Source organism: Taurulus bubalis (assembly GCF_910589615.1).
Source record: "Taurulus bubalis genome assembly, chromosome: 9".
In the NCBI taxonomy this organism is placed as follows: domain Eukaryota; kingdom Metazoa; phylum Chordata; class Actinopteri; order Perciformes; family Cottidae; genus Taurulus; species Taurulus bubalis.
In genome coordinates, this window is record NC_136597.1 from 8125105 (window position 1) to 8142945 (window position 17841).

At 41.8% G+C, this 17841-nt stretch overlaps 2 protein-coding genes across 3 annotated transcripts in view; one reads left to right on the top strand and one right to left on the bottom strand.

The window, feature by feature from the left end:
• Positions 1-7016, bottom strand: part of cecr2 (CECR2 histone acetyl-lysine reader) — a gene marked incomplete at its 5' end in the record, with an annotated part of 31649 nt that extends 24633 nt beyond the window's left edge. Inside the window, one exon of the mRNA XM_079223200.1 lies at positions 6897-7016. Coding sequence (XP_079079326.1) covers positions 6897-7016 — 120 coding nt within the window. The remainder of the gene's footprint in view (positions 1-6896) is intronic.
• A 4646-nt stretch (positions 7017-11662) lies between these two features.
• Positions 11663-17473, top strand: slc25a18 (solute carrier family 25 member 18; the record flags this gene model as incomplete). 2 transcript variants are annotated; one of them, XM_079223732.1, is made up of 9 exons in its annotated part: positions 11663-11705; positions 11939-12064; positions 13414-13469; positions 13702-13792; positions 14163-14278; positions 14554-14734; positions 15362-15525; positions 15870-15945; positions 16055-17473. In XM_079223732.1, 9 exons carry the CDS (start codon positions 11686-11688, stop codon positions 16194-16196), a joined length of 972 nt encoding a protein of 323 aa, XP_079079858.1. In that variant the 3' UTR covers positions 16197-17473. The 2 variants fall into 2 exon arrangements, with proteins under 2 accessions (XP_079079858.1, XP_079079859.1); XM_079223733.1 differs by having other exon boundaries at positions 11686-11705; positions 11942-12064.
• Positions 17474-17841: the final 368 nt, after the last annotated feature.

The window sequence follows — 17841 nt, forward strand, 5'->3', positions numbered from 1 at the left end:
CAGCAGCAGCAGCAGCAGCTAGCACCCAGCCAGAGTGGAGAGCCTCCACCCTCCAGGGGGATGGGAAAGAAAGAATCACCATCTGGGGTTTAGTCATGGTGATGCCAGGGGCTGGGGCTCAGGGAAAGGGAGGCTGCTGGGGCTCGAGAAAGGGACGGGGTAGAGGGACTGCTAATGGATATGGGGTAGTGAGACAAGTGATGGCAAAGAGAACGGGACACAGGGAGAGGTAGACAGAGACGCCGGTCCTTGAACATGCCAAACAACAGACTGTACACACACAAGATGGAGATGAAGCTGGGTCGCAGGAGTTTGGCAGGTAATGATGAGTGAGAAGATATCTTACGATCCAGAAACGGGAATATATGCTTTCTGAGATCTTCATGGCTCTGCACATCCAAGCAGGTGTCCACTTGACCTGGCAGGTTAGATATCTAATCAGGCTGAAGTTGGGTGAAGCTTTGCGATGTCATAAATATCTCTATGAACTAATAACGATGATTGTAGAATTGTACAAACCCCAACAGGTGCAACGAAACTGGAAAGTGGGGGAGCTGTCAATCTGTACACAAACACACTATTCAGGCAACATACGTGAAAACATCTGTGTGGGATGACGATGGGTGTGTGAGGACTTTAGAGTTCAGGAGATAATGAGGAACTCAGGCTGTCCACAATGGTAACATGCTGAACAATACAAGGCAGGTATTGTTGGGATTGAACAATCAGAACAAAAAGAGAATAAAAACTCAAGTTGACTATTAAAACAGGGTGCCATAGACACCAATAGTTCGACAAAGTTATTCTGTACCCAGTGTGAAAGTGGAGACAGAAGAAAATGTTCCTTCATAGGAGTTAGTATCTGCTCTGCAGCGTTTTGTAGCAGGTGTAAAAATAAGACAATGGGAAAGAAATACACTGCACCACACTGCCCTTTATTAGCTGAGCTCTTTGCTGGCAATTGCACAAATTAATTAGCGTTTCCAACTAATCAACCATGGCAACTATAAAGCTAAATAACCAATCAGAAATTATTAAACATTCACAAATCACATTGAGAATAAGTTCTTCATTAGTGGCCCCACAATGAAGAAGTGTTTTTGAGACTAAATATCCTTCAGGCGGCTCTAAGCTGTAAGCAGATCCTGTTACCTTCATCCAGAAGCAATGTTTTTATGCGACAGAAAACACTTATTTTCAAAATTGTGAAAATAAAACACTTCTTGAGGTACAGTCATTTCAGTAAACACTGCTTTCTGGTTCCAGAAAGAGATAATGTATGAGAGAGGAGGAGAAAGAGATAATGTATGAGAGAGAAAGAGATAGCAATCAAGAAACTTAAACTGAAACATGAGTTTATTTGATCCCTTCGTCACTGCGATTACCTTATAAATATATTTTAAAAAAGCAGCACATACAATTATCAGGACATGAGCAAGATGTCTCAAGCACATTTGATAATTGAATTTGCTCAATTCCTGCACTTGAAACCGTTGAATTCATGAAAATATCAACCACAAAAAGAGCGTGATAGGCAGGAAGGATTCTGCAACATACAGGCGCTCTTGCCACTAAAGATTTAATGGGGCGTCTTTTTCTTCTTTAAGATGCTTACGTGAGTAAATCAGCTTAACTTGGTTGGCTTAATTTCCACTTGAAGCCATCACCATAGGCATTAGGATACATGTCTGTACAATGTGTGTCCCAATCCATCAAGTAGACGTAGAGATATTTTACAGGTGAAGTGAGATCAGAGGATCACATCATTAGGATTCTATCAATTAGTTGGTGAGATATTTCAGACTGGATCGAAGTGTTGGGCGACACAGTTCAACCAATAACGCCATCCACAGAGCATCTGTATATAGCTAAAAAATATAATGCTTTTTATTCCCAGATTCAAAAGATTCTTCTCGTGCCAGATTTCAGTTTTTTAATAAGTCACTTCTGTATTCAGGGAGGTTTAAATGAAAAAGTTGTGTTTTGTTAAGTGTCTCTTCATTTCCGGATCCAGACAAGGATGGTAATGGCTGCCATTAGCTGAAAACGTCTTGTTATGGAACATCTCAAGATATAAAAACTGCTGTCTGGCTTTGTCAGCCCGTTAAGGTGTCATTTCTGTTTCTCTTATCATATCATTCTTGTCCAATTAAAAGTATAAACCTAAAAATACCAGTCAGACGCTTTAAAGAAATAGGCTTTCACGCAAACAATTTCATTATGGCAAACTACACAGAGCTATGTTTAATTAATACGTGAAAAAAAAAATATACAGACCAATTTGAAGGTTCATAAATTGTGTTATGTCTCTTAGCTAATCACCAATAATGGGTATCTCCTAAGCGGAGGCTTATTTAAGTCAGAGTTCACCACATAGATTGTGACAGGCCGCTGATGAAGATATATGGAACAAATGCCTGACGATGTGTCAAACAGGCTGCCAGCAGAGCACGGCGTGGAGAGATGACACGGACAGAGGTCGTTGGCAAATGAAGGCTATGTCTGGTGATAAAGGGCACATCATTCAGAATCATGCAACACAGGCCTCCAGCGTCTGCTGGCTGTGGGATTTCAGGCATCATTTCATAGACACATACAGCCAAGAAATCAAGCATTCGCCACAGAGACAAAAAGCCATGTTGACCCTGAGATTCCTTCCTGCAGATCACCCTCTCACTCTTCCATACTAATGTCCTTTCACTAGGTAGCTCACCCGCTCTATCTCGAGTACACTTTTCTCCACTTCCTCTCTTTCCCCTTCCCTCCCACTCATTCTCTTTCTTTCTTTGCCATCTCACCCACTTGACTGGCTCATCCACACACACACACACATCTACACACTGCTTTCCCAGCTTACTGCCTGCAGCCTGAGGAAAGTGGAAACCAGTGTCAGTGAAGTGTATCAGCCAAGGAACAATGTGCAAGGGGCTGTTTTGTAAGGCTAGCCAAGGAGATTTGGGGGGGTGGGCTCCATTATCACTGACCAGCACCTGAGAAAGAAAAGAGCAGTACCACAGTAGTACTGTCTGACTCACTGAGTTGGCCAATATCCTCCCTGGTAGAAGTTTCACAGAGTACAAAACAGTGTGGTCTCAAATGTACCATCCATTACAAAAGCCTCCATTATGAGAAAAAGAAATAGGTGTTTCAGTGACACTACAGTAAATATTTAGTCAGTTGCCTTTGCCATCTTGAGTTCTCAATGCTTAGTACTTGGGGTGCAAGTTTGCTTTCTTAATTTATAGATATAAATATGGATTGTTTGTTATCAAAATAACGGCATTCGATACCAAATCAGCCGATTGTCACAGATACCTAATCCAGCTATGAAGAGTCAGCGTCAGACTCTTCTTTCTACTTATTACACTTGTTGAACAGAAAAATCTGAAAAGCTTTTAGTGTGATCAAAAGGCAACAGGACTTGTGAAAAGTATGCACCCCCACTCCCTTAAAAATCATCTCCCACAGGTGACACCAGAGGGAAAATTCAGAATAGGTATCCAACAAGGAAATATATAGACATGTTTTGTCATGCAGAGTTGGTTGAGGCCCTTAGCGGTCACAACATTGACCCCTGCCATCTATAAAATAGGGACAGGGTGGCAAAGACCGACAAAGGACAACAGCAGCCAAAATTACACAATGTCCACAATAAAGGCCTGACGGTATGTCGGAGTGTGTTGACACGAGAGCCGAGGACAGAGTGAAATCACTCGGCGTCTCCCACTCTGTCATGACCAATGACAGCCACTTCCCACCCCTGATTCCTGGGTAATTCAACCTACACTTCCAGATATTGTAACCGGAGCTGACTGTGCAGCCAAAAGCATGTACAAAATGGGAGGACAAAAGTAAAGTAACATCAAGTTGAAAGACTTGGTCGGGAGTCAAATTAATATTGATTCAGTATTTTGTGAGTGGCTCATCAAGTCACTCAACCCTTATAAGTGGATGTCGAGACAAAGGCAAAGATAACACTGAGAGAGAGAACAGCCCAAAGTACTACACTTGTGACAGTGCCCAAGCCAGCTTGTCTTGTTACTGGTATGTGGCATTAAGCAAAACAAACATGTCTGTCTCAGTTTCCTCTCAGGTCTATGAAGTCATCAGAAAGTAAACGTGTTTGATCAAAACGTTTTAACTTTGGAACAAGCCATAGCAGACTACTGCTCTACATTGATCGAATGCCAGAAGTTATTATGAAGTGGAGGAGTAGGACATGACTTCTTGAGCTTTTATCTTCCTATCATCATATCTTAAATGCAGCTATTTGTGCAGTCTTCCTGGTATGTGAAACACAGACGGTCAGACTAAGGTGGTCTGCATTGCCTCATTTTTTATAACTTCCTAACATGAAAGCTGACCAAAAGCCCACTTCACGCGCCAAATGGTATGGTGCACGGAGGCGTAAAAGCAGAGCTCCAAGCACAATCCAGCCTGAAAGACCATATAAAAGCTCCTATTCAGATGCACAACAGCCCTAGGATCTGCATTGGGCACACTGTTTAAGAAACAAACAACACTTCACTCATGTGGGCAAACATGTGCAGATGGAGAGATTTCAATAACTCAAAGCATGAAACAATATCCCAGGAAAGAAAGCAAGAAAAACATGATTTCTCATTTTACACGTTGGAGAGCCATTCAGCACCCAAAGACAGAGCTTCTTTAAGATGACAAAGTATGCAACATGTTACCTGTAAATGTATGAATCCTAATATATTGATGCAACGTTGGATCGGTTGATGCACACTTTTGGAATTGAATGTGAATAACTTCATCAAGAGCTGCAAATAAATAAAAGTGGACTATGTTTTGAGTAACCGTCACCATGTGTGGGGCTTCTGCCCAGATTAACATGAATAATAATGGATCTTAAATTATGTTTTCACTGTTTGAAAGAAGTATTTCATCCAAATGATTAATATGTTTCACACACATGTTCATCAATCTATTTTAAAGAATAGAGAATATGCTATTGACAGAGAGTAAGAATCCAGGATCTAAGAATGATAGATTACTTGGATATCATTGAGAATCATCCAATGTCGCAGCAGAAGAATGCCAAAATCTACTCAGTGATGTGGACCGGGTTCTGATACCACAAATATGTGATGAAAAACTCAGAAAGATGTTCTCCCACCAAAATGGTTGAAAGTGGAGATTTTCAGCACTGACCCGACATTTCGCTGACACAAGATTGCTCAAGTTATCATGGAAGACCACAATTCCCACTGGCTTTCAATCAAAGCACCATAAACACTAAGCTTCTATCGCCATTTACTATCTAGCTATTATAACCATAAATGTAGCTGCAGATAATATTTGGCCTACTGAGAACCACAGGAGTAAATGACCTTGAACACTGATGGAGATGTCAAAGTATAAGACTACTGCATCAATCTCAATATATCCTCGAAATCCAGTGTGGGGGGGGTGTATCTGTATGTGACAGGCTTAGTGGTGCAGTTAAAGGCGACTCTGTTGGAAGCAGCAGGATAACCCTAACGCTTCAAACCATGTTTGGTCTACAGATGCATTTGTTAAGTGTAAAAGCAAGAAGCTTCCCTGTAACTGGAAACCGCATTAATACAATGAGTTTTCCCTCGCGTGTTAACACCATGTTAAGGAGAAACGCAACAGAACAAGACCCTCAACTTTCATGTAAACTTGGCGCAATGCGATCCCCCATCTGGCTTGCACCTCGTTTAATAACAAAGCGATGCCTACGTGTGTTTCTCTGCCGAAGGGGGTGGGGATGAATGAGTGATGGGAGGCTGTTGATGCGTGATGTTGACCGTGCCGTATTTCTCGAAAGTGCAACCATTCCTCGATGAATTGAACAATCTGCATCAACTGTAAAAAGGCTCCTCTAATAAACGCACGCTGGATTTAGCCGTCCTGTGAAGTCCGAATACAGGAACATAAGGAGGTCGAATCGCGTGATAAAGTTATATTATGTCGAACAATCGTGGTGTAATGCATTTAGTTGATTCTCTAATGGTCAGAGAGCGGCGGGCGGGCTCACATCTATGGCTTTTTCTGACTCGATTGGTATCGGAAATAGACGTTTGAACCATCGCTTCTTGAAACAAAAACAGTACGTGGCGAGCAAACAATGCCCGACCAGCATCTGCGTCCCTGTGGCTACTCGAGCCAGATGGCTTGCAACAGACAGACAATAAACTCGAACCTCGCGCTTATGAACTTAACTTTCTACGTCAATTGACAGATAAAGAAACAAAAACACAGCCAGGGTCCTTTTAGAAAAGCAAGCAGGACAACGAGTCAAGGTATTACGCGACTTTTCGCTCCACGCGCCGCAGAAATACCACCTCAAAAACATGTTATCGCTCACATTATTCACGCGTTTCTGACTGTTTTGTCACACAAGCCCGCTCTCATCGTCTTCTCTTCTTTACTTTGTGTTTGTTTGAGTGCCCTGAATCAGGGTCGCTCTTCAACATAAACACGCGGCTCTGGCCAAATGAAAACAAACGAGTGGCACATGGTTGTTACAAGAGCACCTTTCTCTAAAGTTACTCGGGAACACTACAGGACATAATAAAGCCACGCGTAACTTCATGTATTTATGTGGACATGGGACGACACACCTGTTTCATGAGTGCTACAATCAGCTGACGTCATTTTGCAACTTTTGGAATGAGCAGTTAGAAGCTAGCTCGCTAACGAGGCGGCTAGCTCGTTACCCAACAGTCGTAGTAACGTTGGCGAAGGAGAAGTTCAGAGGACGCCGCTAAACTGGTTAACCAGGCGGCTAGTGACACAACATGCGCTCCACGGACCGGGGGGGCAAAAAAGCTGACACAAACAACTTTTCATTTCCGCAATAAAAGACATTCATGTTGCTGAAAGTAACCGCGATGTTAATTTACCTCTATTTCAAAGTCTGGAAGGTTGAACGCGGTCCTGAACAGCGAGCAGAAGTGCGCTATGGCGGGGACTTCCCACCAGGACTGGATCTCTTCCACAGAAACGGTACATCCCTGGGACATTTTCGGACTTGAGATATTGTGTGACGTCTGTTGTTCACATTAGAAGGTAGTTTCCTCGGCGACTTGGGATGTCTCCGTAACATTACAAGTACGACAAAAGTTACTGGTGTCGTCCTTGTCGGGTAGTTGCCATTGCGACCAGAAGAGCGCTACAATCTGTTTCAATCAGAGTCTCGCCGGAGCCGAACAGATGGGAAGGAAGATACCACCATACTGCAAAGAAGGGGGGGAGCGATTACTTAGCACGATAAATTAAACTGTATTTTGACACAAGTACTCTTTATAGTGTCGACCATGTTGATGTTTTAGAGCAATAGCATGTCACTTTTAAACATATTTGCACTTAGATGTCTCTGCTCGTTACAGTAGCAAAAGTCTAAAGTCTACAGTGACCCGTTGGTTTGGTATTGCGGAAGCCGTTTAAAGGGAATGCTTTCGAATGGTGAATGAATACAAAATACATAAAAACATGAACCAGGTATGAGCCAGGTGACTTGTTTTAACTTACATCAGTATAGTTTATGTGTGCGCAGGGTGATACGTTTAGTTCAAGTCGTTTGGCACTTTCGTTATATTTTTCTTCATTTCCTGTTTCCTATTGTTAACTATTTATTTTTTAATCTACCACCTTTTGATTCTACTTCCAAAAGCAACAGCAGTCCAGGCTCGTTCAGCTGATCATTGTCGTGTTCTGTAAATGGCCAGCTACGTGTAGGCTGTATTTTGTAAACAACATCGCGGTGGAAGTTGGCCTATGCACTGCACAGGAGCTCCCTCCACAGCAATGTGTAAAAAGTGCATGACAGCAGTTGCGCTTGGTGACAGTTTGTGCCAAAGTGGCCACTCTGCACGGTTGTTTTCAGAGTTACATGGCCATGCAATTACATGTCTTATTATATCCCATTTTATTGTTTTATTTATTGTTTCAAATAAAGGGCATGTCCCACATTTCCCAAGTTTTCTTGCTCAAGTGTTTGCCCTGGGAATAAAAAACAATGGTAGACAAATAGTAAAAGCCATCGGTACCAGAAAATAATACTTGAATGTTTGATTAAATATTTTCTCTTGAAAAAGAAAACACTTTCCTCACATAGCTTGTATGAATTCAAAATATGTGTAAATTTTAATGTATAATTAATGCATACATACGCATTTAAATGACCAAATTCAATGTATAAAGTCAACTAACATTCTCGTGCAAATATTGCAAGTCCAAGACGTTACCCCATTCAAGGCATTTAAATTAATGGCATTAAATTCAATGATCATGAGATATCCTGTGTACAAGTTAACATGTCGGCCTACAGGTGGTGCAAGAGGAAAGCTCATGATTTCTCCAGCAGGGTATATTGTCTTGTAAGCCTATTACATATAGAATATATAGAAATGTATACATATACAAACTGTATATTATACAACGTGTGCTGGGTAACATCATTGGTGATATTTGCCATAAAACACACACATAGCACACTCTGATTTTCACAGGACGTCACTGTTTCATAGAGAGGCATCATAAACGCTTGTTTCTGTAGCATCGTTTACTGGCAACAACTGCATGGCAACAATGTAACCTTTACCCACGCTGTTTCCATCATAACGGAGCTAAAAACATTGTTACCTTTTTGAAGTAACTATTATTTAAGCTTTAGAAGGGTAATATAAGAAAAAACAATGAACAGCAGCTTTCATGATTCTTGACGGTTACAGTCACATCGACACCCTTGTAATGCAGATGGTTGACAAAATCAAAACGACTTTGACATATATTTTACAGTTCTCTGAACTCCATTGTTCTAGCATATACTAATTTGTTGTTTTGATGATGGCGGTGAAAGGTGCTCTCTAACAGGTTGTTCTGGGTTGAGACGAAGTGACCAAGCAGACCGGAGCTTCTACAGATGGATTTTGGTGCAATCAAACTTAGTACATTTACTTGTGTGCTGTAGTACAATGTTTACATACTTTACATGCTATTTTATACTTATAAAATATAAGATAACGTTATGAAGTATGATGCACTTTTATTGATGACGCTATCGAACAGTATAATAAGTCATTGGAATTTGCTCCACCTCAACCAGGCTCATTAAAATGCTGCTCATACTTATGAATAGTAACAAATCGATAGCCTAATATTCAAAAATATAACACAGACAGGTTCCACTCTGTATGATGAGTACTTTTAGTTTTGATACTTTACGTACATTTTCCTAATAATACTTCTGTCGATTAACGTAAAAGTTGAAATGCAGAATGTTTATTCTTACACTTTGGTATTGTTACTTTAACTTGAGTAAAGCATGTGAATACTTCCTCCACCTCTTTAGGACACCATGTTATCAGGTGTTATTTCTCAATAGAGCTTTTCATTTCAAAAGTGCGGCTTGTGGTCAGCGACGAAATCGTGTATACATGTATGCACATGGGACTGGGTTAGTTGGTCTGTCTACACGTTATGCTTTTCACTATATATTAACTTAGGGGGCACATTTAGCCAATTACACAAAAATTAAATGAAAGAAAATACATTTTGTTTCCTTAAACTGGGGATATTTTCTTCCAGCTGATGAGTGAAATCACTGATAGTAATTGTCTTTCCATCACAGGAAACGACACATCAATCAATGCTCATGAAAAAATAGTTTAGGGTCAATGAGTGGTTGCTGTGGCAGTCACATGCTTTTTTTTGTTGGTCTCTTTACATAACTTTCTGTTCTTTAATAATTACCTAACCGTACACATTTCCCAATATAAATAAATAAAAAGTCCCAGACAGTGATAATCCTTGGTAGTAATTCTAAGTCTGTTAACATTTGAGGAATTCAATGTGCCGAGAGGATTACATAATACCAGGGCTGTTGAATAGAGACCTCATTACTGATGGGCAGCCTTTTTTGTTGCTGTTCATGTTGCATATAAATATATGTTCTTGGAGAAAATACACACTGGGTTATAACTGTGGGTATTTGCCCCGGCCGTGTGTCTGTTGCGTGTCTTGTGGCAGCAGCATGAGTTTATGTCGAGTTGTGTTAGTGCAGAGCTGTGTTGCTGGAGCTGTGTCACACAGAAGGGAGGCACCACGAGAGGGAGGGACTTAGGCAGCAGGACAATGCTGGTGTTTGTGCAACGGCCCCTGAGTGGTGGCCGGCTCTCTCAGATCGCTCTCGCTTGACTACCATTGCTGCACGCATTGTTGAAGTGAAAGGAAAGTGGACAGCTTGATCCTGTCTGTGGGATGCGCCGACAGAGGTAAGACCCACTATTCCCCACTGCTATATCGCTGTGATGGTAGAAGAGGAAGTTTCTTTGAAAGCTGTCACGAGGGGACTTGTGCTGTGTGAGTGGGGTGTTCCAGTGCAGTTTTCTGGGGGAAAAGGGGTCCGGGAGCTGGAGGTTGGCTTGGGGTGAGGCACCCTTGTCTGTGTTTTGGCAGGGTCACTACTGTGTGTGAATGGAGCTGAGCTGAAAGAAAGTTTCGCAGAAAGAGGCTCAGGAAAAGGCATGTGTAGAATGTGACCGGGATGCAGCAGTGGAAAAGAACAGGGGACATAAATAGAAAAAATAATGATGAGATGAAAAAGTTGAGGTGATGGAAAATTATCAAGAAAAAATCAAGACGAGAAGATGAACAAAGCACACAAATGATTGATGATTAAATGTTTCCGTTGCTCTCAGAGGACAGTCGAGGATAGAGTGATGGTTTAAAGTAAAAATAGAGGCGGGATGGAGGTGGAGAGATTAAGAGAGAGATTAATTAAGGAGCTGACGGAAGGGTGGAAATCAGGAGGAGAAAGGGCAGAAAAAGAATGGAAGAAACAGAGAACATAGTAAAGGCAAGACATTGCTGTGAAACCAAGATAAGGTTTCAACAGCATCTGTATTATCACCGGGGCTAACAGAAAAATATTGTACTTCCAGAAGGAACAAAGAAAATAGTATGTCAAACTAGTTTTTCCATTTCCAATCTCCTTTTCAGTCCTTTGTTAAACGCTGGATTCTAAATGAGGTAAAAGAATACCGGTAAGCCCCTCATTTTCAGGTCTGCCCACCTCGTCAGATCAAATACTCTGATCCCTTTTAGCTGACAGATTAGAGAGACTCAAGATGTTGTCTCAGTGTAGAAGTCCTGGGGTATGCCGCTATTCACATTTATGAATGACAACATCTCGATTTGATAGGCTCTATAGTTGATGTGAGCCCTACACAGGGCGTTGAGAAAGACAAGGACCATATCGAAGAGAGAAACAGTGGTCTCACTTGTACTCTTTCAGATGATTTAATCCTTATTAATTACACGTGTTTTGTGTTTCCAGGCAGTGGGAGACTCAATATTGGGTTTTGGTGTGAGGTACAACAAAGCAGAAAGGCTGGCCAGAAGACACAGATCCAAAATTGGCATTTAGTCCACAACAGAAAAAAGGCGTCCACCCCTGCCGTACCAGGGGGACTGTTGGCGGTCTGTTGCTGCCGCAGTAAAAGAAGCAGTGAGCTGCATTCGTGGCGTGGGCGGGCAGGTGAGGGTTAAGCTGTGGTGACAACATTGGGCGGCGTGCCGAAGTGTGGAAGGAAAGAGGAAGAGGAAACGGAAGACGAAGAGGAGGGATAGTTGGAAGAGGAGGAGGAGGTGGAGGAGTGGTCTTGGGACTGGAGCCCAAACGCAAGCAGGATGGCGGAGAAGAAAGTTAGGTGAGTATCTTTGCTATGATCAAATCAAGCCGGATCAAAATGCGTTCATTATGTGGAAGCAGCAGCTGGGTTAATGTTGGGCTTTTCCCACTCTCTTTCTGTCTGGTTGGTGTGTCCGCTTTATTTCTATTTTTGTCCATGAATGGATGTGTCTTTTGCATGGCCGGTGATGGTGACTATGTTTAAATGGGTCTGTATATGCATGTGGGTCTGTGTCTATGTTGATCCCTCAGCAGCCTCCCTGCTAAGCTGATTAATGGGGGTGTGGCAGGCCTGGTTGGTGTGACATGTGTATTTCCCATTGACCTGGCCAAGACCCGCCTACAGAACCAGCAGGGCGTCCAAGTCTACGGAGGAATGTGAGTAGGGCTCCCCTGGCCCGAGTTAACCCGATACATATATGCAGTTTATTTTAGCATCCCGAAACAATACTTTTTTTTACATAGTTTTTGTTGAAAAAAAAGGCCTCTTAAGTCATCTTTATCTATACGTTAAGGAAGGAAGACAAATCTTTTTTTTTTTCCTGCATGCAAATCTAACCAAAGTCTCTGAACTTTAAAACCATTGCAAAATATCTGCTCGTGATGAATGAAAGCTGAATGTGCTTTCTGGTGAAAAGCACTCTCTAATTTGAGCTTCAAACAAGTCAGACTTATTTCGACGATGCCGACATACTTTCCCACTGAATCTCAGAGGGTGGAGCAGCACAGCTCAACACACTCTTCCCATATTTGGCCCAGTGGGTCATATGAGTTCAGGGAGAGACTGTATACAGTGGGTGTTTTGATGGCCCGCCATGGTAACTTAACCAAAAACAGACAAAAGTTGAAACGAATGCACTAAACCTCAAACACAAAATCAAGAGATGCTGAGCAAAAGACTTCTGTGTCCTTAAAAGACACACACACACACACACACACCCTGAAATCTTAACTTATGCACATCTGGTGGGCATCAATATTGCTGGCTGATCGGGTGTGGTCATCCTGTGTTTACCACATTTTAGTCTGCGGTTTTCCACTCTGAGTCAGACATGGAAAAATAGCTTGGATAATTTCCCTTCAAGGCCCAGTCACAAGGTTGGCTTTTTGTTTTCTCTTTTCAAAGAAAAATAAGAGAACTTCAACATAACATAATGCTAATACAGAACATTGATATCTGTCCCGTGTGTTGCTGTTGTGGCAGAATAGAGGGTCTGGGTGTATTTGGGTGAAGGCCAGACCGGTGATGGTGCTTGTAAATGAAGCATATAATTGACCTTTATGTCTGTAAGTAAAGTTAATAGTATTACATTACATTATATTGCATTTTATTTAGCTGACGCTTTTATCCAAAGCGACTTACAATAAGTGCAATTCAACCATGAGTACAGACTCAGAACAACAGGAATCACGAGTACAAATTCTTCAACAAAGTTAAACCACAAAGTGCGATCAGTAAGTGCCATCTAAGTGCTACTAAAGTGCTACTACGGTGCTACCTTCCTTATTCAAGATGCAGTCGAAAAAGATGTGTTTTTAGTTTGCGACGGAAGATGTGGAGACTTTCTGCTGTCCTGATGTCAATGGGGAGCTCATTCCACCATTGAGGAGCCAGGACAGCAAACAGTCGTGACTTTGTAGAGTGTTTAGCTCGCAGTGACGGAGCTAATAGTATTCAACAACACAAGCGGACACAATGTAAATTGCCTTCTTTTTTGTCTTCAAAGGATGGACTGCCTGGCAAAGACCGTGCGCTCGGAGGGCTATTTTGGATGCTACAGAGGTATTTTTTGCATTTCTAATCCCCGTGACAAACAACACTTCAACTGTGCTTTACTATAAGCTTAATCCGGCCACCTACGCTGTTGTTTCTCCTGCGAGCGCTCAATCCTATTGTCATAACAACCAGCGTCTACTGCTATTAGAAGTGAGCCGTAAGCTGCTGTGTAGGTTCGCTCTATTTGTGTACCTCGGTGGAAACGGTTGTGTGTCATCGGCCTGTTTGTGTTTTCCAGGTGCAGCAGTGAACCTCACTCTTGTTACGCCAGAAAAAGCCATCAAGCTGGCTGCCAATGACATCTTCAGACAGAAGCTCGCTAAGGACGGGTAAATAGATGTTTACACTTCAGTGATGCATCATATAATGAAGCTACAGAAAAAGCAAAAAAGGATGCTGTTTTTAAAACAATAAATCCCTCATATAGTGACAAAAAGTGACAAATGTGTTTGTTGATCTTGTTTTAAGTGTTGTAGCACTTTAGTCTCAGGTCTTAGATGGATTAGTGTAATTTGCCAAAAGAAAGAATATACTGTTGATGTACATTATTTGCTTTAGGCAAAATCTGGCAAGCAAGCAAATCCTTAAAATCTCAATCTTGTGTGTTTGCTCTTTAATATACAAACACATTGCCTTTTACTACAAACGCGTACTCTTGTTAACGCTGTATATTTGTTCTTGACACCATTGTGTTTCCAGTCATTTGCCCCTGTGGGGAGAGGTGCTGGCAGGCTGTGGGGCTGGAACCTGTCAGGTGGTCGTCACCACTCCTATGGAGATGCTTAAGATCCAGCTGCAGGATGCAGGAAGGCTCGGTGAGTGGGTCACTGGAGTTAATGCTTTTTTTCTTTTTTCTTGTACAAATACCAAGATGTCAAAACTCATGTCAGCATAAAAGGAAGCAATTCATTGGAATCTTGGAAAATCCTATTCAAGAAGTAAATCAACTTGGAAAAAAGCATGTTTTACCCATATTATGATTAGATTGATTTGGTGTAACTTTACATGTCATGCCTCTCAATAACTACAACCACTATTGTGAGTAGTGTTTTTGAGTGTTGCTAACCTGGGGCTGTCTGTGTTTGACCAGCTGCCCAGAGGCCTGCCCCAACTGCAGCTCAGGCTGCTGTCCCGGGACTCGCTCAATCCCTGGTGGCCCCCCCACCAGCGCGGCCTCCTCCTCGGGCCTCGGCCACCAGCATCACTGTGGAGTTGCTGAAGACTCGTGGACTGGCGGGCCTCTACAGAGGGGCAGGAGCTACCTTAGTGAGGTCATACACACAAAGACATAACACACACACACTCGCCCACACATGTTCAATAGATAATGTTTCACTTTGAATGCGCATGTGTGTGTTGACGTCCTATTTTACAACCGAATTAAAAGAGGCAGAAGCAAACCATAGTTTCATACCATTCACAATCAGTCATTATTTCGGAATCTTTAGATGTTTTTAAACTATTCCCGTTCAGTTCCTTAATCTCACTTGTCCCTCAGTTCATGACATTACGCCTCATGCACTTTGCTCTCATGTTGGAAACTCAAAAGTTAAAATATCACATCCATGACCACTAAGTTGCTTGTGTTCTCCGTCTCTCCTTTCATTCAACTCTGTCATCACTGCTTTAATGAGTTGATTTCACATTGCATAACTCACACCTCGTTGGTTGTACTTCCGGACAATAACTCTGACAATCAACACTGATCAATAGATTCCTGCAGCTATGTCTGGCTGCCATACTGCAGTTGAATGGGGCCATGTCTCATTGTCTCTCCCTTTTTGTTTTCAGCCCATCCCATTTCTTTCTCTACTCTCAAACAGCCTCCCTCTCAGATTATTTCCTTTCTGTTTTACCTTCAATCTAACTTTCTTTCTTTTTTTAACCCTTAATTTCAGAGATGTCCCCTTCTCAATGATCTACTTCCCGCTGTTTGCCAACCTGAACGCGCTGGGCCGGGAGAGAGTGGGTGATGTGCAGGCTCGGGCGCCATTCTGGCAGTCCTTCCTGGCCGGCTGCGGCGCCGGCTCAGTGGCAGCTGTGGCTGTAACACCATTGGATGGTAAGTGGGAGAAAGACACAGACAAAGTAGGAAAGATCGTGCAGGAGGTGGGGGTGTGAATGGGGATTTAAGCCTCTGCTACTCACAAAGACAGCAGGTGTATAAACACACCCGGTGATACAACTCATCTTATATCTGTGACCTGCTCAGCACTTGTGGCCTCGGCCCAGGGACTACAGAAGAGAAATTGTCACTGCCAGCTGATACAGTGCAGAAATAATATATATATATATATATATATATATATATATATATATATATATATATATATATATATATATATAGTGGCCATCTCTAATCTGAAGTAATGACAGTACACTTCTGTATTTTAAATGCCTGTACAGTCATAAAGACTCGTCTGCAGACCTTGCAAAAAGGTGACGGCGAGGACACATACAAAGGAATTGTTGACTGCACACGGTAAGAGTTTAGTCTATAAGAAAAAACATGTGTAGCCTTGATATCTTTAAGTGTGGAGGGCCCTGTAACATTTTCTTTCTCCTGTCGTCCCGTCTGTGTACTTTTGCAGGCGCATCATGGCGCGGGAGGGCCCATCAGCATTCCTGAAAGGTGCAACATGTCGCGCTCTGGTTATCGCTCCTCTCTTTGGCATTGCGCAGGGTGTCTACTTTCTTGGGGTCGGGGAGACGTTGCTCGGTTTGCTGGAATAGCGGTGCTTGGCATTGTTGGCGGTGGCTGTGTGGTCCCTGCTGCTTTAATCTGCAGTGAATGAATGACACAACTGAGTGAACGCTGAATACAGAGAGGGGGAATACGGCCGCAATCTGCTAACCAAAGGAAGAGGAATGGTCTGACATATGAAGAGGGTCTATTTACTAATATGTGGACCAACGGGATCTAACTACTAATCTCTGGGTTTTTACATGCTGTCACGAACAGGGTTCCGTAGGTTAAACGGGGTGTGCGACTAATCTAAGGATGATCATCCCAAATTCTCGGGGTTAGGCCAGGTGCTTGCTGCATTAAGCGTGGGCTGTTCATTTCACCTGAGAGGGATTATTCTGTGTGGTTAAGAGAGAGCTGCTGCATGTTGTTTGAGGCTGACCATTTGTATAGTCATGATGGAGAACTGTGCACCATCCTATGTAAGTGACAAATTCCCCTTTTTAATCTTTATCAAAAGCGAAGATTGCATCACACTGAATGTCAAAATCTGAACTGGCGTCAAATGCCTTTTACAATTTAATGTTTAATGGTTTTTTTCTGGAAAATGAGCTTAATCTCCTTCTGTTATGCGTTCCTCCCACTCCATCCGTGAGGTCCGAGTTGTAATCTTGGATTCCTTCAGTGGATTGGGAGGTGCTGGCTGCCAGAAACTCTAAGGTCAGTTGTTAATCTGATGGTAATGCTTTAATCCCGGCATTAACGAACAATATACCCTAACACACAGCTCACTTCCTGCCTAAAGACCACAGGTTAGACTGCTGGGCCGCTGTCCCACAGCCTTGGCTTCCTCTTCTCCCCACAGCTTGGCAGGATAAAAAAATAATTAAAAAAAAACATATATTACTGCTTAGCTACACATAAAAATACATTGCTTCATATGATGTACGCACAATAACTGGAGAAAAAAAAATGCAATTAAAGCCTTATGATTGCTGGTAGTCTCTAAATCATCAAAACTGTATTTTTTAAATGAATTCAGTGGAATTGGGAGTTTTGATTTGGTACTTGAGTTCAATTTAGCGAGGACAATTATATTTGTAGGACCCATGGAGAGAGTAGGGCACCTTGTCTTGCCAACTGTTTGCCATTACTGAAGTCCACTGGGTGGCACTAAAATATATACATTTTTTAAAATATATTTTTAATGCAAGACACATTTGGATGTGGCTGTTGTACCTAGGCTACTACATTTCCCTCATTGTAGAGTGAACATAGACTGAGTAAAATGTTTGTTTACAAGCTGTAAATAAAGATATCTCATACATGCTCATTTCTCAGTGTCACACACATTTATTTGTTTGGCTTTCGAAAGTGCTTCAGAACAATGGTAAACATCCTTTCGCGGTCCGCATGCACACGCAGTCAAACTGTTATAAAAAAGAGATGTTTGGCAAACATACCGTATACTAATCAACCACATTATGGGCTGTGTTCTACTAAAATGTAGACTAGGCATGTGAAGGGAATATATATATATATATATATATATATATATATATATATATATATATATATATATATATATACGTATATATATATATATGTATATGTATATATATATACGTATATATATATATACGTATATATATATACATATACATATATATATATACATATATATATATATAT